Source organism: Typopeltis vanoorti, chromosome 13 (assembly GCF_054136105.1).
Source record: "Typopeltis vanoorti isolate ZY-2024b chromosome 13, IOZ_Tvanoo_1.0, whole genome shotgun sequence".
In the NCBI taxonomy this organism is placed as follows: domain Eukaryota; kingdom Metazoa; phylum Arthropoda; class Arachnida; order Uropygi; family Thelyphonidae; genus Typopeltis; species Typopeltis vanoorti.
Window position 1 is genome coordinate 121,908,912 of NC_143561.1, and position 26,801 is coordinate 121,935,712.

At 37.4% G+C, this 26,801-nt stretch overlaps 1 protein-coding gene across 1 annotated transcript in view; it reads right to left on the minus strand.

The window, feature by feature from the left end:
- The window catches only part of Col4a1 (Collagen type IV alpha 1), a 903,940-nt gene that overhangs the window by 471,337 nt on the left and 405,802 nt on the right, over window positions 1-26,801 (minus strand). Inside the window, exon 16 of the mRNA XM_090402880.1 lies at window positions 20,400-20,490. Coding sequence (XP_090259006.1) covers window positions 20,400-20,490 — 91 coding nt within the window. The remainder of the gene's footprint in view (window positions 1-20,399; window positions 20,491-26,801) is intronic.

The following is a 26,801-nucleotide window of genomic DNA, read 5'->3' on the forward strand; positions in this document are numbered from 1 at the left end:
GAAGATGGGTGTCACGCTTGCTCACAGCAGATCAAAAACACACTTGCATGAAAATCTCTGAACAGTGCTTGGAGCATTTTAACAAGAATAAAACTGATTTTGTGCATTGATTTATTACTATGGATGAGACTTAGATTCACCATTACACACCAGAATTCAAACAGAAGTGAAAACAGTGGACAGAAGTTGGTTGTTCGGTGCCAAAGAAAACAAAGTTGGTTCCATCAGCAGGAAAGGTCATGCCATCGATGTTTTGGGATGCTAAAGGCCTTTTGTTTATTTATTAATTATCTTGAAAAAGGTAAAACAATAACCGGGGAATATTATTCCAATCTTTTAACCAGATTAGACGAAAAAATTCGGAGAAAAGATCCAGTTTGCAGAAGATAAAAATCATCTTTCATCAGGACAATGCACCTGCCCACAAAGGTGTTTTGGCAATGGGAAAATTAATGGATCTGCACTATGAATTGTGGGAACATCCATCCTATTCTTCAGATTTGGCTCCCACAGACTTCTATCTCTTCCCAAAACTAAACCTCTTCCTCACTGGTCAGCATTTTTCTTCGAATCAAGAGGTGATTGCAGCTGTAGAGGGATATTTTGAAGATCTTACTGAGAACCACTACAGGGATGGGATAATGGTGCTGGAGCATCGCTGGAATAAATGTATTAGTCTTAAGGGAGATAACTTTGAAAAATAAAAAATAATTTTGAAATTATAAATTCCTTTTTTTAATTGTTAGGACAAGAACTTTTCAGACCACTTTCGTAATAATATAATCATCAAGGAGTATACAATGGCCAATCAAAACAGTAAGGAACAAATCTAAAGAACTGATCAAAAATAATGTAGCAACAAATGAATTGCTTCACAAAAATATGAAAAAACATATTTGTTTCATATATACAAAATAAAAGGAAGTAAATTTAAAATTAAAGGAAGATACAAAATTAAAGGAAGTAAATTTAAAATTACCATCAATATATGCATACATATATATATATACAGTGTGTCCAAAAAAGAACTCCTGGGTTTTCAATGAAATTTGTTTTTATGACATTTTGAAGCAGAAATGTATCTATGTATGTGTGCATCATATATTGACAAAGTACAATGTCACAAGGTTGATTACCTGTTAGTGTGCATCATTTACAGATATCAAAACGGATTTTAACCTCAGACCACAGTCGAATAAGCATATTCATAGGAATTGCTTCCATGGTGCAGGTGAGTAAGAGACTGGACCTTTTCTTTGGTGTACTGTGTGTATACTCCATAATTTGTCTGAAATGAATGCTGATCACCATGTAACACTAAAGGAAAGGCTTCTGATAATTCATGGAGATTTGACACTGTTGTGTCAAAAAAAAGTGACGAGTCATCCCTTTTCCGACCCAACATAAGGTAACCTCAGAAGGGATGGATAAGGACATACTTATGCCTCCAGATAGAAAATGTGCCTATTAATGACCTAGAAAATGTATATATATTCAGTTTTGTAAAATTTAAGTAATGTTAAAGAAGCCCATAAACCAAATAGAGAATGTTTGTAAATTAATTAAGATAGAAAATCATATATAATTGCTAAAAAGATGTGTATAAGCTAATACAAGTTTTAGGCTATGTCAAAGACAGTTCGTGGCCACGGTATCCAATCGGCTGCCGCCGTATGCATGACGACACCACCGAGTGAGGGCGCTGTTTTGTAGTATATAGGTTTTGGTGGGGATTTGAATTGATCTCTTCTCTTCTGGTTTTCGTTGGTTCCTGGTTTCCTGAGCGGAGAGCTGTGTTGCTGTGAAAAGCTTGCCACCATGAGTAGCAAGAATTTCCCCTTGCTATACGTGCCACATAGATCAAAGCTGCAGCTATAATGCAACTAGAGTTCTAAAAGAAAGGGCCACTGGTGAATTTACGGCAGTGTATAAGTCAGTGAAAGAGTGCTCCTCTTCGAGTAGAACACAGGAATAGCGGAGACGCCATTAAAGAAAATACGGTGAGAAGATCCGAATATCCAGATAAGAAGGTCCTAAATCCACCAGATAAAGCAAGAACAGTAAGCAGAAACCTTTTGTATTAAGTTAGAGTAACCGTGGAGTAAAGAGAGACTGAACATCGAGAAAACAGCCAATTTCCATGCGTGTTTAAAGAACTGTCTGCATTTGGACATTTTGTCTACGTCTAAGGAATAAAAGGCATCTTAGGCTTGAGCCGAATAGGAAACCGAGGCTTCAGACTGTTTGTGTCGAGAGAAAGAAATTAATGTCATTATGTTAAAGTTTAATTTGAATGCTAACTAAAAAAATTCTGGGGGGGGGGATAAAGTCTGAATATAATAAGGAATGTTATCTCATGAAATCTATGCAACAATTATAGAATTGGCCTGTATATATATGTATTTTATATGTGTGATAGTAATGGGTAATTTAGTATAATTTAACAGAGTCTGAGAATAGGTATATAAAGAAATGTAAGAATTTATCAGTATAAGAAATTATAGTACAGAACCTTTCAGATGTGTTAATTTAAGAAAAGGGAGGGAACTCACTCTTTTAGAATTGAAGGTTTAACTAATATGTATTTCTATGTTTGCGTCAAAATAAATGTATTTCTTATGTGTAAACCAAAATGAGTTTGTCATGTTTCTGTGGATTGAATTACCGCTTGGAAAATCACGAACCGTGTATTAGAGGGAAATCCATTAGTGACAAAAGAAACGGGACCACGACTGCAAACTTCATGATCCCTGCATTTTCTTTCTAAGTAATCTAGGACAGTATATCAGAATTCAGTTGCCGGCTGGCGCAGTCATAAAATAGCTATAAATTTGTCGGCTAACGAAATAACTGATAATGAGTAGCATAAAATAACAACAGATAAAGATAATATAAAAATTAGAGAAAGCCAAAAGATATAACAACACACAAGTGATGCAATCACTATGGTAAGCTAAAGATAAATGTTTCTGTTTTGATTAATTGACTGGCATTTTTAGAATGTTGTAGAGACAGCAACCTTATTCCCAACAAACTGAAAAGAAAATTCACCTCAGCAAAGGCACTAAGAATATATCAACGTATGGAGAAAGCAATGCTGAGAGAGTAGATTCAAACTACGTGCCAAAACTTAGCATTTGCTCAAAACCAGATTCAAAATTTAAAATTGGAACTTTCAAGTTGTTTAACTCCAGATATTTGGAATATCCTTAGGAAGCAAAACTTATATCCAAATATATAGACTTAAAGATTGACAATATTCAGATAGTCAACGGACAAATTTAAATTTCTCTGCACTGAATGAAAACAGCCAATCACAAACCAGTTATAACAACCAACCAGAATTAAGTGATAACAGGAGCCACCAACTACCCTCAATGAACTGTCATGTGATCAACCTTTCTAACCACACTCTGAACAATGGTGAACTCTCGCTACTTAGTAAAGGCTTAAATTTGCTGTGGCACCCAGGACTATTTTAACATATTAGATTTTATATACCATATTAAAAGAAGCTCAAGATTTCTCCCAACCACCATAACTGATAAAATACACTTGGAAACCTCGAACATTTTAAATAATATGAAAACAATAACTAGCAAGCTAACCAAATCTGAACTGGCAGCTGTGAAATCATTAAAATCAAATCAGGACATTGGAATCACTAGAGCTGATTAAAGGTAGTGTTACTGTTATTTTAAACTGAACAGCATACTTGGAAAAAATGAATCAATTAATCTCAGACAACATCACCTATCAACTTGTTAACTACCCAACTAATCGGATATAAAAGAAAATGGAAAAATTACTTAAATCAGTCACTTCTTGGCCTGAGAATATAGTTAAAAAACTACTTCCACATTACGCTCAATCTCCAAGCATTTATGTTTCACCCAAGATTCACAAGCAGAATGCTCCAACCAATAGTTGAAGGTATAGACAGCTCTAGTTATCATCCAGCCAAGAAACTAGAGTCAACACTCAAAGAGTTTGTAGGTCATTCCCCCTTCTATATTAAAAACACACAGCACTTTGTAAATAAAATCACATTGGAAAAAAGATAATTTATTAGTCAGTTTTGACATCTCTGCTCTTTTCACAAATGTCCCAATCAATGACACAATTCTTCTTTTACAGGACAAATTCCTGACCAATAGCACAGCGTTCTATGCATATGTACTACATTTTGGCTATTTTTGTAGCTAAACACTTTCTACCTACAAAAAGAAGGCACATACATGGGCTCACCATTATTTTTCCAATCGGTAACTTTTATTTGGAAGCTTTTGAGCAACGTGCTCTAGATTCCTTAATTTTAAAGCCGAAAGTCTGGCTTACATCGTCAATATCTGGCTTAGATATGTCAATGAAGTTTTCAGCATCTGGTTCCATGTCTGCCAGACATCAGATACTTTCCTCAGGCAACCTAAACAAATAATACAAATGCATACAATTCACAATTGAGATTAAAAGTCAGAACACACTTCCTGTTCTAGATACAATTGTCACACATCTTCCTTCTGGCAGTCTTACCTTCAGTGTTTACTGGAAGCCTATACATATTGGCCAATATATACCAATAAATTCCTATCGCCATCCAACCACAAAAACTAGGTGTCATTAACACACTAAAAAACAGGGCTTTGAAGATCTGCTCCAGTGAACAAGCAGTTAAAGATGAATTAAAAGTTATTATTATTCAGGCCTGCATGGAGTCAAGAGACTCATCATGGGAGGTCCTTCCTAGGAAACACAAAGTCTATCATACCACTCCTTGAAATCACTGACTGTTCTTGCTCTCACCACTCTATCAAGCAATGCATTCCACAGTTCAACCACTCTCCACGCAAACAAACCACTCCTCACCCTCTTGCTCACAGCTTCTTTTTGTAACTTCCAGGGATGGCCCCTTGTCATTATCATTCCTTCCCACTGTTCCACCAAGTGAAAGAACTCCCCAGTGTCAACACTGTAACAAAAGGTCTCGATCATATCACCTCTCTTTCTTCTATCCACCAAACTCTGCAGCCACATTCCCTCAGTCGATCCTCATAACTAACATTGTATAGTCCTGAAACCATCTTTGTTATCTGCCTCTGTACCCTTTCCACAGTTAATTTATTCCCCTTCAAATCCTGGGTACCAAATTTGAGAACAATAGTCTAAGTGTGGTCTGATCAGGGTCTTCTACAATGGAATGATAACTCTTTTATATCTGCAGTTTAGTATCCTTCTCTTCTGAGAAGGATGCTGATAATTTTCAAATTTAATTTGCCATCTACACTAAAATCTGTGTCTAAATAGCTGAAATGCAGAGTTTTCCATATTCCTGCCTGCTTTCATAGTTTTTGTCTTTTTTGTCTTTTTATTGCTAAGTTTCATACAAAATTTGTTGCAGCTCTTAAGCAATTTAGCTAAAGAATCTAGCAGACTTGCACTAGATGTGTTTAAGAGTACAACATCATCGGCATAAAGTAAAAAAAGTTAAGTTTGATATCTCTGATTCTATTATCAGGTTTAATGCCACTTTTTTTCATAATGCAATCCATAGAGATGATGAATAAGAGTGAAAGTAATGTGTATTCTTGTCTCACACCTGATTTTACATCAAATTATCTTCCTCTATTTCCTTCAATTCTAACTGTTGACTTAGAACTTAATATAGACTATGTATTGCTCTATATCAGGCCTGCACAACTTGATTGTCTTTGAGGGCCAAACCCAACTTGGACCACCTGACCAAGGGCCAGATCACTTCGGACCTAGAATCTTAGACTAGCCCACTGCAGCTAAACTTAAGAAAATTTGTTAGTAGATCTACAGTATATACTAATTAATATGCATATTTATCTTTTTTAGAGTGTTACAATTAAAATTATAATTGAAATTATAGCTGCAAAATTTCTCAATAAAAACCACTAAATCAATAAAAAAGTTTACTAATAATTTCACTGAGAATATCATGCTTATTCTCAGTGAAATATCAGGTGATGACTGAATGTCACATTGTGACATTCAAAATGTTACAATGTGACACAATGCATTTCTTTGTTGCCACTATTTTATCAAAGTTTGGTGTCATATTTGGAGTGGCCATTCTTAATATGGCCTCTAAATTGATATCACTTAAAGATGAACGATGTTTGGTTTTGTTCAAGTTCATGACCGAAAATGTTTGTTCACAAGTATATGTGCTCCCAAACATACAAAATACCTGGTAGGCAGTATCCAACAAATTTTTATTAAGTTTATCCTGATCCAGAATAGAATAAAACTCTTGTAAACTACTCTCCCTATGCTTCACCCGATAGTTTTCAGAACACTGGAGATCAATAACTTCCATCTGGAGTTCGACAGGTAGATTTCCTGTTTCAACAGAACATGGATCCTCAATCACTTTTATTGAAGTTGAAAGTTTATTTTTCACTTGGTTAGACTATAATAAAAAATTGAGCAAACAAATACTGAAGATACTTTCAGGCGCAAACAAAGTTTCGCCTGAAAGTATCTTCAGGACTGGGGTAAGGTGGTACAACACCGGGAAACTCTTTGCAAAGGTGGAGCAAGCTAACATCACTCCTATCTCAGTATCTCCCATAATGCAAAACACATCTCCTTGCAGATATGTATAATGTTATGCATTAAAGGAAAGGCCACTACCCAGACTAGTTTCTACCTTTATTGAGATCTCCTCAGTGGGAGCCAGGCCCAAGTGAAGATACCAAGCAGAAGCATTAGCAAGGTCATCTCCACATATATGAGTTACCAAACGGCATGCCACCTTTTTATTAGATTACTCTGGATTTAGAGAAAGATGTTGAAGGTTTATTTTTCACTTGGTTAGACTATAATAAATTTGGTTTAATTCTTTATCCAAGTGTGAACAAACAAAGTTTGCACCTGAAAGTATCTCCAGGACTGGGATAAGGTGGTACAACACCAGGCAACTCGTTGCAAAGGTGGACCAAACTAACATCACTCCTATCTCCTTGCTAATGCTTCTGCCTGGTATCTCCACTTGGGTCTGGCTCCCACTGAAGAGACCTCAATAAAGGTCGAAACTAGTCTCAGTAGTAGCCCTTTCCTTAATGCATAACATTATACGTATCTGCAAGGAGATGTGTTTTGCATTATGGGAGATACTGAGATAGGAATGATGTTAGCTTGCTCCACCTTTGCAACGAGTTGCCCAGTGTTGTACCACCTTACCCCAGTCCTGAAGATACTTTCAGGTGCAAACATTGTTTGCTCACACTTGATAAAGGATTAAACTAAATTTTGAAAAATAAACTTCCAACATCTTTCTCTAAATCCAGAGTAATCTAATAAAAAGGTGGCACACCGTTTGGCAACTCCTATAGGTAGAGATGACCTTGCTAATGCTTCTGCCTGGTATCTCCACTTGGGCCTGGCTCCCTGATGAGACCTCAAGGTATTTCTAGCCTAGCTCCCACTGATGAGACCTGCCAGTTACCAGAACCCGAGAGAGAGCTCCTATTCCAGTCCTGTTACAACGAAGGTGCCATTGCTTTGGATTCCATTTGCCATTTACAAGATTCCGAGAGAGAGAGCTCCTATTGCAGTATCCTTCGGTAAGAACCCTTATAGTTTTTCTTTTGGTGGTTTTTCTTGCAGCCTCGTGCCAAACGGTACAGTTCTCTCTTAAGGTCTTCCCTTTTCGGGGACTCAACTTTCTTTTGCTATGGGAAAAGTATTTGCCTTTAAATAATGTCTAAGAGAGAGCTCCTATTGCAGTATCCTTCGGTAAGAACCCTTATAGTTTTTCTTTTGGTGGTTTTTCTTGCAGCCTCGTGCCAAACGGTACAAGCCTATCTTAAGGTCTTCCCTTTTCGGGGACTCAACTTTCTTTTACTGTGGGAAAAGTATTTGCCTTTAAATAATGTCTAAATTCTTACCAAGAGTTCGAACTCTCGGGATCGAAATTGACCCAAGCATAGAGAAAGCGACGTTTGTGAGAGAGCTCTTCTCAACGTCACGAAAGCAGAAAGCATTTACGGGCTTACCCCTTACCGGGGGGGGGGGGCGATTCCAAATAGTAACGAACAACATAGAGACAAGAGAAATGCTCCTTAAAGGCGTACAATGTGAAGGGAAAAAATACCTACCCTTCCTAGTCGGGAGTATTTTAAAATCCGTAAAAATTGACAGGTTTCCTCTAGAATATCTAGAGAAAGGGGAGGAAATCATTAAAACCATTTTCTCCAAGGGGGGACTGTCCGAAACGTAATAATCGGACAAGACGCGGATATCCCAGAGTGGAAATCAGGGGAAGTGAGCATTTCAATCGAGATGAAAACAGAGGTCCCCAACTTGATTTTTTTAGGCTCAGCAAGAGTAATAGTCAATTATCCAGGCGTAACAAAACAATGTTTTTGGTGCACCGCTTTGGGCCACCTTAGCGCTCACTGCCCGAAAAACAACACATGCCGCAACTGCTTATCGACAGAACACACATTGAATCAATGTGAGTCACCGTGCCATAAATGTGGGAACACATCCCATAAAATAGACGTTTGTCCTAACTGGACCCTTGCAGAAAGAGCAGGAGGCGCCATAACACCTGCAGCAGTAGCCATTCCGGTAAACGGTCCTAAGCTCACAACACAGGACTCTCGAGCTACCGGCCAAACAGTAAACGAACCCCAAATAACTGAATCAGAAGAGTTTCCAGCCCTACAACCCCAGTTAACGCGACGACTACATTAGGAAACCAGGCAATAAGCGGGAACAACGCAGGAGGAAAAACTAAGAAGAAGAAAAAGAAACGGAACGCTAAGAAATCTCACACCATTGAAATGGAAAGCAATAACAGCACAGAAACAGAGGAAATGGAAATCAATACCAGTTCAACAAAACGACCCATCACGCCAGAAGAAGGAGAAATGAAACGAAATAAACAAGACATTGAAAGCCAAATAGAAGCCTCAAGCTCGGAGGAACATGAGGAAGGAAATGAGATAATAACGCGAAACACAGAACATGAGGAAGAAACCTCATCAGAAGAGGACACAGAGCAAGGAAACGATCCAAAACCTATGGAAGGAACAGACAATCCCAACACAGACTCTTCTCACCCCATTACAAAACCGGTAGAAGGAGAAAAACTCCCATACGAAAATTCGAATATAACAAGACGAATCCTACTCGATCTTAGGGACAAACCCGAGATAAGGAACAAAGTCCACAGAGCTATACAGGAAAAAGGAGACGCTTGTTTGCAATGTAAAGGCAAGCTAGATAGTCTTAGTATATGGATGAAGTGGGATAACTTCCATTACCACCGAACGAAATGGAATGAAAGCTTGAAGAGAACATGGAAACTAAATGATGAAGAGTCGATACATGTACTCACAGTGATGGAAAACGTGGTAAAAGACTTTGAGATAGTGATTAAAAATTGGAGGGCAAATATGACTTAAAAAAAAAAGCCCCTTTTTCTAAGTTTTTTCTTTTGGTTTTGTTTCTGTGTATTCACACTTAGTCCACATAGGAGGGGGAAGACCTGAGAACCCGGGCTGCGAAGGCTTACGTCGAGGCGGTGCAGTTCCTTGTAGGCTGCATCACTTGGGCCGGATTCTTCCCCCAACTCTCGGTTCTCTGGTGGATAAAGTGCACCTCAATATGGATCCCGCTATCTCAGTTCTTTTTTTTCAGTTGTAAGGCATAGTTTAAGAATAATCTAAGTTCCAAATTTTAACAAACATTTTTCTTTATTTTTAGGGGTTATGAGATGACGTCTCCAGACACCTGGATTAATGTAATCTAAAGTTATGTTTTTCGGGTAAAGTGAAGTGTAAATTTTAAGTTTTTCTTTTTAGAACAGGTGTAAGGAGATTATGTTTTACAGACCTTTTAGCCACAACCTCTGGGTTATTATACAGCTAAACAGGTTGACTGAGGCCTCTTTTTACCTCCTACTATCCTACCTTTCTTTAACTTCCCCTATTACTACTTGCTGACCCTCAGCAATCTTTATACTCCAAAGGCCAATGATGGATATGAACTCCCATTCTACCTCAATAAAGGTTGAAATTAATCTGGGTAGTGGCGCTTCCCTTAATGCATAACATTAAACATATCCGCAAGGAGATGTGTTTTGCATTATGGGAGATACTGAGATAGGAGTGATGTTAGCTTGCTCCACCTTTTGCAACGAGTTGCCTGGTGTTGCGCCTTACTCCAGTCCTGAAGATACTTTCAGGTGCAAACTTCGTTTGTTCACACTTGTATAAAGGATTAAACTAAATTTATTATAATCACTTTTATGCAGACTTCGTCTTCATTACTCAATGGCATTCTTTTCTGAAACTCCTCACTTAGAAGTGATATGTGCTTCTTATATTTTCTACCCACCATTGAATGATATTCTGATGGAATATTCTGTCGACAAGTTAAGAAATGTAACATATCCCCCCGTAGCAAGTTGATTTTCAAACAAACTTAATTTCATTTTGAATGCCTTTATAAGAGACATTAACTGAAAAACAAATTTATTTTTTCCTTGAAGCAGTAAGTTAAGGTCATTCAAGTAATAAAAGAAAAATAAATCTTGATTCCATTCTTCATCCATTATTTCTGGGAATTTTTCCATATCTTCTTGAGATTCCAAAAATTCAACTAGTTCATTTTTTAGAGCGACAAAGTGTGACAAAACTTTACCGCGGCTCAACCAACATACATCAGTGTGGTATGGTAGATCCCCGTACTCGGCATCATTTTCTTCTAGAAACACCTGAAACATTCTGTGTTTCAAGTCCCGAGCTCGAATATACTTGACCAGAGCAAATACTACTTTAATTACATGATCAAACTGCAAAACCTTTGAACAACACACCTGCTGATGAATTAGGCAATGAAATTTTGACAATGGTTTACCTGCATACTATTCAATAAATGTTACAGCACCAACATTTTTTCCACACGTAGATGCACACTATTTTCCACACATCGATGAATAAACAATGCACACTGTTTTCCACACATAGATGAACAAACAATGCACACTATTTTGTCTTAAACAACGTAAAAAAATATATGTTTGTCCACCCAGGGTTAAATGCTCGATGTTCAGAATCTATTTTACGCTTTTTACTTAAGCTCATTGTGTTGAGATTGACAATATTAATTACAAAAAACTAATGATGAAAAACTCACAATAATGCAGGTTATGATAACAGTTGTGTAATATATTGCTTCAGCTAAAACCAACCACTACGCTGCCAAAGCCAGTCAAGGCGCTGCCAACTTGGTGTAATACGATTCGTTCTCGTTCATAGACATCAAGTCATTATCATGGAGATGTAACTTTGAATTTCCCTGCAACGACACTAGCGCTAACAAAACCTCGAAGCAATTGTAATAATTTGTTATTAAATATGACAGTGGGAATAACTCCAAATGCAATTTATTGTCGAGTTGAAAGAAACATGATTGTGACATTAATCGCATGAATGTAAACATGCAGAGTCTTAGTAAAAATTTAATTCAATGCTAGGAAAAAATCGACTAATTTCATATCCCCCATATGATTAAATAATTCAATCAGGCAGACGGGCCAAAATAAATAGCATTATGGGCCGCATGCGGCCTGTATGTTGTGCAGGCCTACTCTATATCATGCTCCCTTTATCCCTCATAATTATAGTGTTTTGAAAAGCTTTTCCAGACTACAAAACTAGAAGTGCAGATCCTTATCATAAAGTGAAAATCTGATCTTGACAACCTTTATTTGGCCTGAACCCAGTTGTTTTTCTCCAAGTTTACTTTCAACAATTTTTCTCAACCTCTTTTCAAGTATGCTTGCATAAATCTTACCTGGAACACTTAGTAGAGAAATTCCTCTGTAATTTTTGCATTCAGCTTTATTTCCTTTTTTGTAGATGGGAATTATGAAAGCTCTACTCCAATCATCTCGAATTTGACATTCTGAATTCTGCAGTATGGTGCCAGTAAAACGTTCATATCTCCATATTTAAGCATTTATGGTTGAATACCATACTACTAGCTGCCTTTCCACATTTTTTGATAGCTTTATTTTTTCTACCTCAAGTACTGATGATTACTCCTGTTTGTATTCCTCTTGAAAATTTTCTACTGCTGTTCTTCTCCACTTGTTTCATTTAATAGCCTTTGAAAATACTTATTCCAGACATCTAAACTATCCTTATCTTTAGTTTTCATGTCATCTTTATCATCTTTGATTCCTTTTGTAGTACTCTTTCCTCCATTTCTAAGCTTTTTCGATATCTTCCAGAACATTTTGCTGCTTTTCTGATATTTATTTTTTTATATTCTTACCAAAGCCTTCTCATAACTTTTATTTGGCTACTTTTATACATAGTGCCAGCCTGGTAGAGTCCAGTGGTTAGTGTGTATCTGCTCTCCAGTCAAGAGGCTATGGATTTGAATCCTTTGTCTTACTAACTCTGTGTGGAAAGGGCATCAATGACCCTACCACTTCTAGCAGAAGGCTTCATTCACAAAACCCAGAAGTCCTTTGTGACTGTGACTTAGCCAACTATTTGCAGACAGGAAGATCTAATAACATCTAATAAAAATAATCTAATAAAAATTATCAGCAATATCTTCCTGAAAAATGGCTACAGCCAAAACAATACAAACAAAATTCTTCAAAAGATCACTTAAAAACAAAAATAAACTAGATTACAATAAAACTGTAGCCATTCCATACATTAATGGGGTATCAGATAAAATAAATAGAATACTATAGAAATGCAACCTTAATGTCACATTTAAACCTCATACAAAATTAAATAACTTATTCAACTCATCCAAGGATCCACTTCCTCCGCTGGCCTACCCTGGAGTATACCATATTCATTGCACCTGTAATTTGCCCTATATAGGCAGTTTGTTGTCAAAACATGCTACTAGGTGTGCTCAGTAGCTGTAAAATGCTGTCTCTCTGTGCTAGCTGATGTATTATTTAAAATGTTCGGTCTTTTTTTGAGCATGCCTCATATATACTCCAGATGATGACTTAATATGAAGGTCAAAATGTCAGGAAATTAAAGTAATTATTTCTAACATGTTGTAGTCTCCATAATTTGTCTGAAATGAATGCTGATCTCTGTGTACTACTAAAGGAAAGGACCTTGATATAGTACATAAATAAGTTGGTAAAACATGATCTCCCTTTAACAAAACCATGCTGATAACCACTGAAAACACTGCTGTTATCAACTCATTTATACATCCTAGTTCTCACCAATCTCTTCAAGCTTAAACACAGCTTCAGATATACAGATTAGTCTATAATTTGTAGCCACAGCCCTTTATGCAGTGGAACAATTTAACCTTCTTTTCACACTCTTGGAAGCTGTGCTGTTGTAAGACTCATTTTTAAACAGACATGCCTGCTTAACAGGTTGAAATTTAATGCCAATTCTCTGGAACAATCCCTTAAGACACATGGTTATATGTCATCAAATCCTAATGCCTTATTAACATCAAACTTATTTCCTCAATACTTCCTGCTCACTCACAATTAAGCCATCCTCTGCACTTGAGATTCTCATGATTACACACTGATGAGGATGAAACACCCCTATAAATTATTCATTGAATGCTTCAACTATGTCTTCTGCAGCAGATACCATTCTACCATTTTCATCCATTAACATCATCTTACCATAATCATTCTTCCTTCTGCTTGCCACATATCTGAAAAACTCTCAAGTATTTTTTTTTTGGCATGATTTGAAAATATCTGCTCATACTGTAGTTTTGCTGTGCTTCTTCCAAATTTCATGTGTGTATATAATGATGGTAGTAGTGGTTCTGTGTAGTTTGTGGAGATGGAGAGTTGTAGAGTAGAGTGCTCTCCCTTGATGAGTCATTGGACTACTTGCAGGTGTTCCTAGTAATAATCATAATGGTATTAATCCATTTATACATGCATTTGAAACGTACTTTATTCGTTTTTTTTGACCTCAGTAATTGCGCATCGATGTTGTTATATATATCTTTTGGTCAATTCCCACACATAATTTATCTCCCACTTAGTACATCATTCCATACTATAGCTCCAAACTGTCTTCTGAGCTTTTAATAATCACCAACCTTTTTAATTCCATATATATATTTGACTTGGAAAATGAACAGACATGCAGGAGTATCAAAGAGACGGGAACTTATGCGGAATTATAAAGCAAGTGATTAGAATAATCTTAGACACCAACTTCGGGAAGTTTCATGGAGGGAGGAATTGGAAGGCTGGGATACCATTAGTGCGTGGGAAATTGTGAAAGACTATTTGTTAGCAGCAATGGTAAGATGTATACCATGAGTGAAGAAGAGGACACAATTTGGAGTAAAGTGGATGACAAACAATATTAAACAGGAATTGCATGCAAAAAAGAGGCTATGGAAGAGATATAAGAAGACAGGTGAAGAGAAGATGCATGAAGAATATAAGACACAGGCCACAAGAGTAACTAGTGTGGTAAGGAAAGCAAAACTGGAATATGAGAGGAGATTGGCCCTAAGATCCAAAGAAAATCCTACGGAATTTTTTAGATATGTGGCCAGTAAGAGGAGAAATGACTGTGGAAGAATCATATTGTGGGATGCAGAGGACATAGTGGAATTGTTCAATGAACACTTTATTGGAGTATTTCATCCTAGAGGAGTCAGTTTTAATGCTAGACGAATAGGGCAGGTTCGGGGTTTAGAGGTACAGGAGGAGAGTGTGTTTAAGATACCGAGTACTCTCGATGTCATTTTCATTTACTGAGTACTCAGTAAATCTTTGGAACTGGATGGTATTTCACCACGAGTTTTGAGAGAATGTGCTAGGGAACTGACAGTGCCTTTAACCTGGCATTTCAATGAAAGTCTGGCTGCGGGAAAGGTGCCCAGGGAATGGAAGGAAGGTAAGATAGTGCTATTGTATAAGGGTGGTAACAGACTGGAAGTGTCTAATTATAAGCCAGTTTATGTGTCATCAGTAGTTAGTAAGATCTTGGAAAAAGTAGTGAGGGACCGTATACAGCATTGGGCAGATGATGGTAATGTTATCTGTGAGAGTCAACATGGATTTGTGAAAGGGCGCTCTTGTTTTAGTAATATGCTAGCCTTTTATAATAAAGTTACAAGAACATTAGATGAGGGAAAGGCATATACTACAATTTTCTTAGACTTAGCGAAGGCATTTGACAGGATGCCACATGATAAGCTGATATTTAAGTTTCAACTGGATTCAGGATTGGCTGTCTGATAGGTATCAGAGAGTTGTGTATGGTGAAGCAGTTTCAAGGAGGCAGAGGGTTACAAGTGGAGTCCCACAGGGACCAGTACTAGGACCTATATTGTTTAACCTTTATATCAATGACATTGCCAGTGGATTGTAAGGGGCTATTCAGTTGTTTGTGGATGATGTGAAGGTTCGAAAGATTATTAGTAATAGTGCAGATGTGGTAGCCCTGCAAGAGGATTTGAATAAGCTAGATATATGGGCAAATGAATGAATGGGGTGTCGGTTTAATGCAGCAAAATGTAAGGTCATGAGGTTTGGGAAACATTGATGGGATGCTACATACTTTATGGGAGGAGTTATACTGGAGGAAGTAGGGGAGACAAGAGATCTGTGGTTGACGATTGATAGAAACCTGAAATTCAGGGGACATATTGCAAAGGTGGTGAAGGTGACACAGAGGATTGCTGCAATTATGAGAAGGACACTGACCTGCAGAGATAAAAGGGTTATCATTCCGTTGTATAAGTCTCTGATAGACTACACTTAGACTATTGTTCTCAGATTTGGTCCCCAGGATTTGAAGGGGATAAATTAACTGTGGAAAGGGTACAAAGACGGATGACAAAGATGGTTTCAGAACTGTACAATTTTGGTTATGAGGATCGGCTGAGGGAATGTGGACTGCAGAGTTTGGTGGATAGAAGAAGGAGAGGTGATATGATTGAGACTTTTAAACTGTTGAGAGGTGGTTACAGGGTTGACACTTGGGGAGTTCTTTTGCTTGGTTGAACAGTGGGAAGGAGTGATGACAAGAGGCCATCCCTGGAAGTTATGAAAGGAAACTGTGAACAAGAGGGTGAGGAGTGGTTTCTTTGCATGGAGGGTGGTTGAACCGTGGAATGCATTGCCTGATGGAGTGGTGAGAGCGAGAATGGTCAATGAGTTTAAGGAGTGGTATGATAAGACTTTATATTTCTTAGGGGGGGGGGACCTCTTCTCGATGAGCCTTGACAGACTTTATGTTCTTAGGAAGAACCTCCCACGATGAGTCTTTTGACTCCATGGAGGCCTGAATAATAATAATAATAATATCCTTTTCTCACAGAGGTCTGCATATGGCTAGCCACAATCCAAGCAATCACTTCATGATCACTTTCACCAACTGGAGAAAAGTGCAATACCCCACTCACAATCACGTCCTCTGATGAAATGATCAGATCTAAAACTCTCAATCCTTGCATGCCGTCTTTTACATACTGCCTACGATTGTTATCTTTCAAGAAATTCATTTCCCTTAATTACAAATCCCATCACTGCATTCCAATCTATACTGCCATAATTAAAATCACAAATAATAATCTATCCATCCTTTCCTTGTTCGCTAAATGAAGTTGCTTATAGATTTCTTCATCACCAGGCACGGCATTCACTGGCCTATAGCAGCATCGAAGTAAATATCTCTTCCTGTCAACCTCTCCTAACACCATACTGACCCAAAACCATTGCGTCTATTCACATCTTGCATCTCCACTTTGTGCAGACATAATTTGCCTGTTATCCTCAACAGCACCCCCCACCTCTTGTAATTTATATCATCATGAAAAACATCATACCGTTCTGTTTATTTTCTCATCAGGATATCCTTATCCAACCATGTTTCACTTATTTCAAACACATTTTGAACAAATAAACTCAAACAACAAAACCATTTCATCTACCTTATTTCTAGTACTCTTAGTATTTCTAAATAAAAACAACAATTCACTTTTAGATCTATAACCAGTCCTGGCCATGATGATTGAAAGGTATTATTTCCCCACACCTGGCCATTCCTAACTGCCTTTATCACCACTTACCCTATCTATCCCTTCTGACACAGCTGCATCCTATACAGCCCAGGCTATCCAATTTCCATACTGACAATCCTCATACACACATTCACTACTACTTCCAACATCAACTTCCTTATATTTTGTCTCCCAGTCCACAATGACTTGCCTTCTTTCCCTGTCCATCTTGCATTCTTGTTCTATCATTATCCCACACAGTTCTATTATTCTCATTTACAATCACTTCAGTCTCACCAGTTCTCTCCTGATCTTTTGTTCCACTTCTTACTTCCTCTGCTCTATTGCTGATATCACTCATTGTTCCTTGTCGTAGCAATAGTCTCTCTCTCTCTCTGTAACAGACTCACACCAAATCCATTTAAATGCAGCCTGTCACTTTTGCACATTTCCATCCTTCCCTCAAATGCATCCACACACTTACTTCTCCTCATGCAGCTCTGTCAACATACCATTCACAATCCCTGCTCCCCCTCTCAAATCATCATTATCATACCTATGCAACACAGTGACCACCTTTTCAACAACAATCTTATCTTTCACTCAACCTTCTGATATCCATCCTCACATCCAACAAATCATTTGTTCCTTCAACCACCACCAACATCTTGCTTGCACATTTGCTTATGTAATGCATCAATTATCCTACAAATTCTCCATCCCAAAAAACAAACTTTATAGAATCTAAAGAACCACACCTCTAATAACGGAATCCCTATACACAGCTATTCGAGTTATTTGTCACCTCTTTTTCTCTGCTTCCTTCATCTTAACCTTTTTGCATTCATCCATTCTTACACAGATAATTTCATCTCGTTATGCATATTTTTCATTTCACTTCTCATTTTGATCAACTCAAGTCTTGCATCCTTGCTATTACACTGTCTGTCAGTCTATCATTCATTTTTTCCATTTTCTCATTCCCACTTTCCTTCACTTCCACAGTGTCACTCACTCACTTTCATTTCTTCAACTATACTTTCTTTCACAAGTCCCACTCACTTGTGTTCTGTGATTTATACAATCATTTGCTCTTGCAATTTCTTCTGTTCTGTGATTCATACAGTTATTACTCTTGCAATTGTACACTCTTTCATTCCATCAGCCAATTTCACATTAACTAATAATTCATAGTCCAACAGAATATCACACTTTTGATATATTCGAACCATCTCTTGTCTCCTGCCTCACCACAAACACTCTTCACATAATGAATTTTCAGTATATCACAGCAATCTCTACTGGAAGATACAGTCATGTCCTCCCACCAGTAAAGGAATATCGGAATGCATTGTTAAAGTTCTGAGGCCTCTCAACACTGTAGTTTTCTTTTGTCCTATCAAGAAAATTCCAACTTCCTTTCTTTACTTGAAGGCAAGATTCCTCCACTTAACTTTCCAGGAGTCAAAATCTCTGGCTCCTGTGGCTTGTCATACTTCAGACAAGAGGCTAGATCTGCTGCTGTTGCTGACTACCATGAAGAAAATAAATCTTATATGCAATCATAGCATAGTAATGCCATGATTCCACATTTTAAAATGCTTCTGTTGTTTTTATTTTAATTGCATTCCATTGTCCATTATCACTTACTTGTAGATGCCTTTGAAATTAAGGCGAAAAATTTATATCATTAAAACAGTTTTCATGCCAGTTTTTTTTTTTTATGCACATTTTATAAAACAGGCTGAACAGGTGGGCAAATAAATAGGATTATTAATTGAATTAGCAAATAAATTCAGTTTAATGCAACTAAATGTAAGGTCTTGAAATTTGGGATACATCAAGAGGTTGCTTACTCTGTTGGTGGAACTATACTAGAGGAAGTGGAGGAAGTAAGAAATCTTGGAGTGATAGTTAGCAGAAATTTATGAGGACAGACTGAGGAATGCATATTTCAGAGCATGGTAGATAGAACATGGAGTCGGGTGACATGATTTAGACATTTAAATTGCTGAAAGGTATTTACAGGACTGACACTGAGAGATTTTTCAAATAGTTCAACAAGATATAGAGCAAAAACGAGAGGCCATCGCTGAAAGGTATGAAAAGGGGTTGCAAGTAAGAGAATGAGCAGTGGCTTTTTTTCATGGGGGTGAACAATGAAATGCATTGCCTAACAGGGTGGCAAACAGACAAATTATAACATATTTATGAAATAGTATGATGGACTGCATAGATACTTTCTGTGATGAGTCTTGTGACTACATGGAAATCCTGAATAATAATAACAGTTGGAAACTTGGAAATAAAAAAAAAATAAATAAAAATAGAAATAAAATAGAACATATGATGAATTTTAAATAGGTAGGAATTCAGATTAACTTAGGAGGAATAAAAGAACTGAAATAAAAGAGTAGTCACTAAAGGAACAAAAGATTTCTGAGTTTAAATGTAACATTACAGAAATACAGAAAAATATAAAATATAGAAATAAAACAAAATTCCAGAAAGATAACACCTACAGAAACAAAATTTAAATGTTATAATTAGGATAAATATAAAAGTATAATATGTATATCTACTCTATAATATAAAATGATAAGCCTTTTTTTGTAATGTTTTTGTGTCATATTTTTTGTCAAGTTATTTGAAACGTTTTGAAACTCAGGGACTACCCTGAATGTCGAGTCTTCAAAATTCTAGTCATCAGAATTCAAGGAGAACTGGCCTACCAGTCTGGAACTTGGGGGTTGGGCGCCATAGGTGCTGGGGGGGGGGGGCCTCTCGAGTCTTCAAAATTCGAATCATCAGAATTCAAGGAGAACTGGCTTACCAGTCTGCAACTCGGGGCATTGGGTGCCGGAGGCACTGGGGGGACCCCCTTTTGAGTCATGAGAATTCAAGGAGAATCAGCCTACTATAAGTCCGGAATTCGGGGGGTTGGGCACCATAGGTGTCAGGGGGCAGAGCTCCCCCTAGTATATATAATGTATATAAAAGTATAATACGATCAGTTTTAACTTATGTATCTCAAAAAGTTAATTTTTAACAAGAACTCAAAAAGTTAATCATTACAATAATGAAAACACTTCAAAGAATAAAGGAAAACAATTTATAAGATCAATTGAAAGATTGCAAAAATACTGAAAAGTCTGATTGCAATAAACATTGTTGCAACTGATATAAGACCTAATGCAGAAGAAGAAGAAGAAAATCTACATTAACTTTTAAATTATACTATGATGAGCTTAAAGAATACTGACTATATCCACATAATCCAAAATTTTACAATCATTCTGCAATATTTTTTTATGCATCTGTATTAAAAGTAGAGGATATAAAATAAAATATTTAAAAAAATGAATAATACCCACCAGGAGGTCCATCAGCTCCAGAATAACCTGGGGATCCTGGTAAACCTTTTGGACCTGGGGGTCCTATGGGACCTGCTCTGCCTTCAGAACCCTTAAAACAGACCATAAATTTCAGTCATTACTTAATTTTTATAATATGAATGACAAGTTAATTAAAATGGTAATGTTAAAAATGATAACAGGATGATGTTAAAAAGAGCAATCAGTTTTGATATGAAAATTCCCATCAAAATTACTGATTGTTATTGATATCTATGTAGATCACATTACGTGGAAAACAGCATTAAGCTTAATATGAAGATTTTTAGATTACTATTATTATTACTGTAATGTGACACCACCATGGAGTCCAAAAATTCATCATAGGAGAGCACCTACATGCAATATAATTCACCATTCACTCATAAACAACATAAACCATCATCATTTGCAGTTCGATAATAGTATTTTTATATGAGACAGTAGTGTGATAGAGGGTGAGAATGACGAGCGGAATATAAATTAAAAAATAAGAGTTGGGAGTGTGGAAGTTTTCAGAGATTGTCTTGATTGGGAGGAAGAATGGAGAGCAAGAGTAGCTAACTTGCAGAGAGAGAGAGAGAGAGATGAGCTGAAAGAAAAGGTGAAATGTCTTGGGAATGAGATGAGAAGTATGAAAGATGAGATCAGACAAATCAGAGGAGGAGTAAGAGAGTTATGGGAATGATAGAAGAGGAGAGAATAGAAACAGTAGAAGACAGGGAATGACAGAGAGTTATGGGAATGATAGAACAGGAGTGTATAAAAACAGTAGAAGAGAGGAAATGAGAGAAAGTTATAGGAATGATAGAAGAGGAGAAAATGGAAACAGTCGGAGAGAGGGAATGGGAAGAATGCGAGGGAGTGCTGGAACAAGGGATAGAGTAATGCCAGGAAGTGGGAAAGTAGGGGAACACAGAGAGAAAGGGTTAGAGGAGAGATAGTGAGGGATGCAGGTGAGCAATCAAAGAACAGAATGGTAAGAAGTATGATGTATGGAAACTTAATGTGCAAGATAGGATGCCAGAGGAGTGTTTGCCTGAAGGAATGATAGAAAGTGTGGCTATAGCAATTAAGTTGGGTGAAAGTGTGGATGAGATGATTGTGATGGTGGCCACAAATTACTTGAGAAGCAGCATAAATCGGGAGACGAGAGATCTGAGATTCATGCTTGAGGCTGTACAAAAGAAAGCGCAGAGAGGAAAGATAGTGTGTGTGTGTGTGTGTGTGTGTGTGTGTGTGTGTGTGTGTGTGTGTGTGTGTGTGTGTGTGTGTGTGTGTGTGTGTGTGTTACCTGGGTATGATAATGATGAACTGAGCAGAAGAGCAGTAATAATGAATAGCATAATAGCCAGAATGTGTCAGAAGAGAGGATTGGAATATGTGGATTCTTGGAGAGCATTTGAGGACAGTAAGGAGCTGCATACGAGAGACCACTTGCATTTGAATGAGGAAGGACGTAAGAACTGGAGAGATTGCTGTTTTCCGAAAGAGTCGGTGAGTCAATGCACGGAAGCTAGAATTCCCAAAGTGGATGGTAGCAAGGGTGGTCTCTTGTGGGAATGGGTGCTTAGGGGACGATATCAAGTAACACTGAGTCCAGTGGAGTCTGGAGGGGATAATGATAGGTATAAAGATGTGACATTTTTATGCTTTATACTAATGCCAGGAATATCTGGAATAAAGAAGATGAATTGGTGGCATTGATAGCATCAGCCTGGCCAAAGATTATTGGGATCTCTGAGACATGGTTGATGGAAGATGATATAATAACAGGAATAGAAGTAGCAGGGTACAGCATTTTTCAGCAGGATAGGAAGTGAAAGCACAATGGTGGAGCACTGTAAACTAGACAGATGGGTGAATTAATGGGGGTATCGACTTAATGCAGCAAAATGTAAAGTCTTGAAGTTTGGGATACATCGATGGGAGGCTGCATATTTGATTGGAGGAGCTGTACTGGAGAAAATAGGGGAGACAAGAGATCTGGGGATGATGATCGATAGAAAACTGAAATTCAGGGCACATATTGCAAAGGTAATGAAGGTAACCCAGAGGATTGCTGCAATACTAAGAAAGATGCTCACTTGGAGATAAAAGAGTTATCGTTCCATTGTATAAGACCCTGATCAGACCACACTTAGATATTGTTCTCAAATTTGATCCCCAGGATTTGAAGGAGATAAATTAACTGTTGAAAGGATACAGAGGCAGATAGCAAAGATGGTTTCTGGACTGTGCAATGTTAGTTATGAGTTTGGGCTGAGGGAATGTGGACTGCAGAGTTGGTAGGTAGAAGAAGGAGAGGTGATATGATTAAGACTTTTAAACTGTTGAGAGGTAGTTACAGGGTTGACACTGGGGAGTTCTTTTGCTTGGCGGAACAGGGGGAAGGAGTGAGGACAAAGGTCCATCTGTGGAAGTTGAAAAAGGAAGCTGTGAGCAAGAGGATAAGGAGTCTTTTCTTTGCATGGAGAGTGGTTGAACCATGGAATGCATTGCCTGATACAGTGGTGAGAGAGCAAGAACAATCAATTAGTTCAAGGAGTGGTATTATAGACTTTGTTTCCTAGGAAGGACCTCCCACGATGAGTCTTTTGACTCCATGGAGGCCTGAATTATAATAATAATATGTTAACCATGTGTAGAGTCTGTATGTGAGAGGAAAAAGCAATTTTCTGGGGGGGGACTCTACTTCATTCACATGAAATCAGCTAACTCACCATCAGAAAATATCCAAATAAAGATTTCCATCATCATCATCACAAGAATTGAACTCAGGTCTTTTCCAATTAAAGTGCATATTGTTTCATCATTCTTCTAACTCTATTATAGAGGCAGTAATGTCTCTATAATGTAGATTTGACTAAGATGCTATGGGGGAGACCCAGTTCTTTACTGTATGCAAATAATCCTTAATAAATTCAGTATGTGTCTTTAGTATTCTTCAACTAAGCTGAATAATTACTTTAACAAATTTGCTATGAAAACAAGCAATAAAAAGACAAATTATAAAAATAAACAAGAACATAAAAAACATCAACTGCATTGCAGTGAAGAATGTAGAACAAGCAAAACATTTCAGCAGTTTAGGCACAATCTCATACGAAGATGACAAATTTGATATTATCGTTACATAACAAGTATTACAGTCCAAGGATTTATTGAAGGAGGGAACTCTATATTATACAACCCACAATCTATGCTACTGAATTCACCATCTACAAAGTTTCTGGGAGAAAAAATCCTAATCCCTCAATATTAGGGGGAGCATGATTGGGTTAACTTGCCTTTGATTGAAAAAAGTTCATATAAAGATTCTCATCATCATCATCATCATCATTATTATGGGTATCTCCATGGAGCCAATAGACTCATCACAGAAGACTCAAACTATCAAAATAATCTATCATATTGTTTTGATAGTGGAATGCATTTCCTGTCTCCCAACTGAGATAGGAAATGCATTCCACTCATTCACCAGGCGAAAAACTTTGTTCTCACACCCTTGTTAACCACACTTTTCCTTAATTTCCAGGGATGACCTCTTGTTCTTCCATCACTATCATACAGTTAAAACATTTCCCCTGCATCAATCTTATAAGAACCTTTTAGTAATTTAAATGTTTCTATCATATCACCTCTTCTCTGCCTATCAACCAACCTCTGCAATCCACAAGCTCTCAATCTATCAATGTAGGGAGCATTTTTCACATCATTCACCAACTTAGTCACCCTCCTCTGAACTCTCTCCACAACTTCCTCCTCTCCAAGGAATCCGGGTGACCAGACCTGAGCACAGTAACCCAAATGTGGAAGTATCAATGCTTTATAAAGGGGAATAATAACCTCTTTATCTCATCCAGAGATAAAGAGGTTATTATAATTATAACGTAGTGTGTTCCTCAATAACCAAGTAATCCTATGTGCAATCTTGGACACCTTAGAAATGTGTCACCTGAACTTCATCTCCCTATCTACCAACACCCCTAAGTCTCTAGCCTCATCAATCTCTTGGAGTATGGTTCCATCGATGTAGTACACAGCTGGTAATCTTTTAATCCCAAAATGCTTAACTTTACACTTTTCCACATTGAACTGATATCCATAACCTTTTGTCCGTTTTTACCAGTGTATTTAAATCATCCTGCAAACTCTCAACATCAGCTTGATTTTTTATTGCACTACCCAACTTTGCACAACTGAATATCTCCCTTTAAGCCATTTCTTATATCATTTATGTACAAATGAAACAACAATGGCCCAAGGACAGAGCCCTGAGGCACACCACTGGTCACCTGCCTCATCCTGGACTCTGCTCCTCCATACACCATCTTGTGGTATCTCTCCTTGAGCCATTCTCCTACCCATATCACCAGTTTAGTATCCATCCCCCATCTGCTCCAATTTGAGCACCAGTATTCCATGGGGTATCCTGTCAACAGCTTTAGCAAAATCCAGAAGTACCACTGTGTAGCCATTTCCTTTGTCCAACTAAGATGTCATTCTATTATAAAAAGTAAATAAATTGCTAAGGTAGGATCGACTTTTAACAAAACCATGTTGGTCCCTATAGAGTATCATATCCTGATCCACCAATTCTAGAATTTAGTCTTTTACTTTTACCTCCACTCCAGAGATGGTGATTGGTCTGTAATTTACTACCGCAGTTTTAGAGCCACCTTTATGCAAAGGAACAACTTTGCCTTCCTTCCACTCCCTAAGGACCATACCAGAGTTCAAACTTAAATTAGATAACCAAGTAAGAGGCGTTGACAATTCCTTTGCACATTCACGCAACACCAGAGCTGATATTCCATCTAAACCTACGACAGTGTTTGTATTTAAATTTTGCAATATACTAAGTACTTCCGATTTCTTAACTTCAATTCTCACATTAGTTATTGCTACAGGTACAGAGATATCCTCACTTGGGTGATAGACTTTTGAAAAGGGATCACTCAATAACTCTACTATTACATCTGAATTTGTCACCTCAATACCATCAGCACCCACTAAAGTTATCCTTCCAAAGACATTCTTCCTTTTACTTGCCACATAGTGAAGAACTCTTTTGGGATTACCCTTGATCTCCTTGGCTAAGGTCTTCTCATAATATGATTTAGCTTTTCTTACTATGCTGGTAACCTTCCTAGCTTGAGCCTTGTACTGCTCATGGGTGTACTGATCACCTTTCTCCTAGTAAATTCTCCATAACATTTTCTTTTTTTGCAGATCAAGCTTGATTCTACTACTCATCCATCTAACGCTTACCTTGTTTGTCTTCATGATCATGATGAGAAGAATTTTTGGATCTTCAGCAATGGAGGCATTATATGTAGATGCATTACAAAGTAAACAATAGACAGCCAAAATAATATATTTATATGAATAAGAGAAATAATAAAAACATTACAAACTAGCAGTAGATGATTTTCAAGCATTTTATCCTGTGCATCTATAAGGAGTTAGAATTAAAAAGGTTGATCAAAGACTAGAGAAAACAAATGAGACAGTTTTTGAAAAATTAGGAAATGAACAGATGACATTCTGAATGATACAATCATGTTAAAAATGAAGATGTTAGAAAAAAACTTGACAGGGTAATCTAAGATGATATGGTCACTTAAACAGACTGGGAGAAGAAAGGATACCAACTAGATATTTTGTGAGGGATACTGCTCCCTCATATACAACTTATTGATACATATGAGACAGCAAATCTGTAATCCAATGCACTAATCTAATATCTAGCTTCATCCATTCTACTTTAACTATTAACTTATCATGTGGCAGTCTATCAAAGCCTTTGTGCATAAAATCTAAGTATACTACTGTGTATCCATCTCTCTTGTCCAATGCACCTGTCACTGTATTGTAATAAGTATGCAGCTTACTAAAAAATAATCTCCGTTTAGCAAATTCTTCCTTTCCATCAAAGAGAATACCATTGTTATCAACCTGGATTATGGATCTCACTAGCCTCTCCAACACTTTAACCACAACACTTGGCACATAGATTGATCCATAATTTGAAACTCAAATTCTGTCACCTCCCTTATGAAGCAGTATAACCTTGCCTTCCTTCCACTCCTTTTGAAACTTGCTCCATTGTAAGACTCACATCAAACAAATAGGCCAAGGCAAATATCAACTTTCTTGGCATATTACCTCAAAACATGAGGTGATATCTCATTGAGTCGCACAGCCTTATTAATATCAAGTTTGCTCAATTCCCATTAACCCCTTCTTTACTCACAATGAGTCTCTCCTATTCCTGTTCCAGTGCTCTCAAACTCTAAATGATGTCATATTCACAAGGATAAAATACCTTTATTAAACACTCATTTAATATTTCAACTATATCCTCTGCAGCAGTTATCC